Raw genomic sequence first — 1,333 nt, 5'->3', positions numbered from 1 at the left:
GATTAACCTGGCTATTTCTGATCGACTTTATATCAGTAGTGATTTTAGAAATACTGGTTTCTCTTGATTTTACCTTGCTTTGGTTTGATATTGGGTGATATTAGCCTACTGATTTCTTTGATATACAGTATAGGTCCAGAGGGAGACCAGAAGCAACGTGAAGTTATTTCATGTTGACTTTAGAATGAAACCAATATTTTAAAAAGAGAAAAATGAGAAACAGTCAGTCTCCCATGTAATATCATTAAAAGAGTTAAATTTTGACAAAAATTTTCCAAATTTTTTGCAGACTTGTTAATTTTAAGTGATTCTAAGCACTTCAAGTTGGTGGCACTTTGAAAATTATTCACATGTTTGTACTTCAGAATATGACTTTCATCCTGAACTGATGGAGAAAAACCTGGGAGCTGGGTTGTCCCCGCCGCACCAGCAGGAGCGAGAGGGGGACCTCTTCGCCAAAGCAGGGGAGCCCCACCGCACCAGCAGGAGGGAGGGAGCCCCGCCGCGGCAGCGGGAGCGGGAGGCCCCACCGCGGCAGCAGGAGTGGGGGGCCCGCCGCGGCAGCGGGTGCGAGGGAGCCCTGCCGCGGCAGCGGGAGCGGGAAAGCTCCGCCACGCCGGCGGGAGCGGGGGAGCCCTGCCGTCCCAGTGCGAGTAGGGGAGCCCCACCGCATCAGCGGGAGCGCGGGCCCCCGCCGGAACAGTGCGAGCGGGAAAGCCCCGCCGCGGCAGCAGGAGCGGGGGAGTCCCACCATGCCAGCGGGAGTGGGAAGCCCCGCCGCACCAGTGGGAGCAAGAAGCCCCGCCACACCAGTGGGAGCAGGAAGCTTCGCTGCACCATCAGGAGCAGGGAAGCCCCACCGCACCTACGGGAATGTGGGAGCCCCGCTGCACCAATGGGGACGGGGGAGCCCGGCGCACTAGCTGAAGCGGGGGAGCCTCGCAGCACCAGCGGGAGCAAGGGTGCCCTGCCGCACCAGCGGGAGCAGGGGAGCCCTGACGCACAAGCAGGAAGGGGAGAGGCCCGCCGCGCCAGCGGGAAGGGGAGATCCCCGTCTGGCTAGTGGGAAGCGGGGAGCCCGCCTGGCTAGCGGGAAGCAGGGAGCCCCGCCAAGCCAATGATAATAATATTTTTAAGCTAGTTAACATGAAGGCCTTTTGGAAATCCCTATCAGGCTCCAGTATCCAAAATAGTCTTCAAAACTTTCCCAACTCCTGCTTCGACTTCAAGTTGTTTTTCGTCATCAATAGGAAAGTTAAATGCTTTCCTGTCAGAGGTCCAAAAGGTTCTTGGTCTCTCTGTAAGGAGAAATAAAAAATTTTAAGTAATTTTC

General features: G+C 55.2%; 1 protein-coding gene across 1 annotated transcript; it reads left to right on the top strand.

The window, feature by feature from the left end:
• The first annotated feature begins 388 nt into the window (after positions 1-388).
• Positions 389-1,063, top strand: LOC137655366 (circumsporozoite protein-like). Its single transcript, XM_068389257.1, has one exon. The coding sequence runs from the start codon at positions 389-391 to the stop codon at positions 1,061-1,063; it is 675 nt and encodes a 224-aa protein (XP_068245358.1).
• The last annotated feature ends 270 nt before the right edge of the window (positions 1,064-1,333 follow it).

Source organism: Palaemon carinicauda, chromosome 16 (assembly GCF_036898095.1).
Source record: "Palaemon carinicauda isolate YSFRI2023 chromosome 16, ASM3689809v2, whole genome shotgun sequence".
In the NCBI taxonomy this organism is placed as follows: Eukaryota; Metazoa; Arthropoda; class Malacostraca; order Decapoda; family Palaemonidae; genus Palaemon; species Palaemon carinicauda.
Note: the sequence above shows the minus strand (reverse complement) of the source record. Positions and strands in the feature narration are given on the sequence as shown.

Coding starts and splice junctions, on each gene's coding strand:
- LOC137655366 (XM_068389257.1), top strand. CDS start 389: ATGGAGAAAAACCTGGGAGCTGGGTTGTCCCCGCCGCACCAGCAGGAG.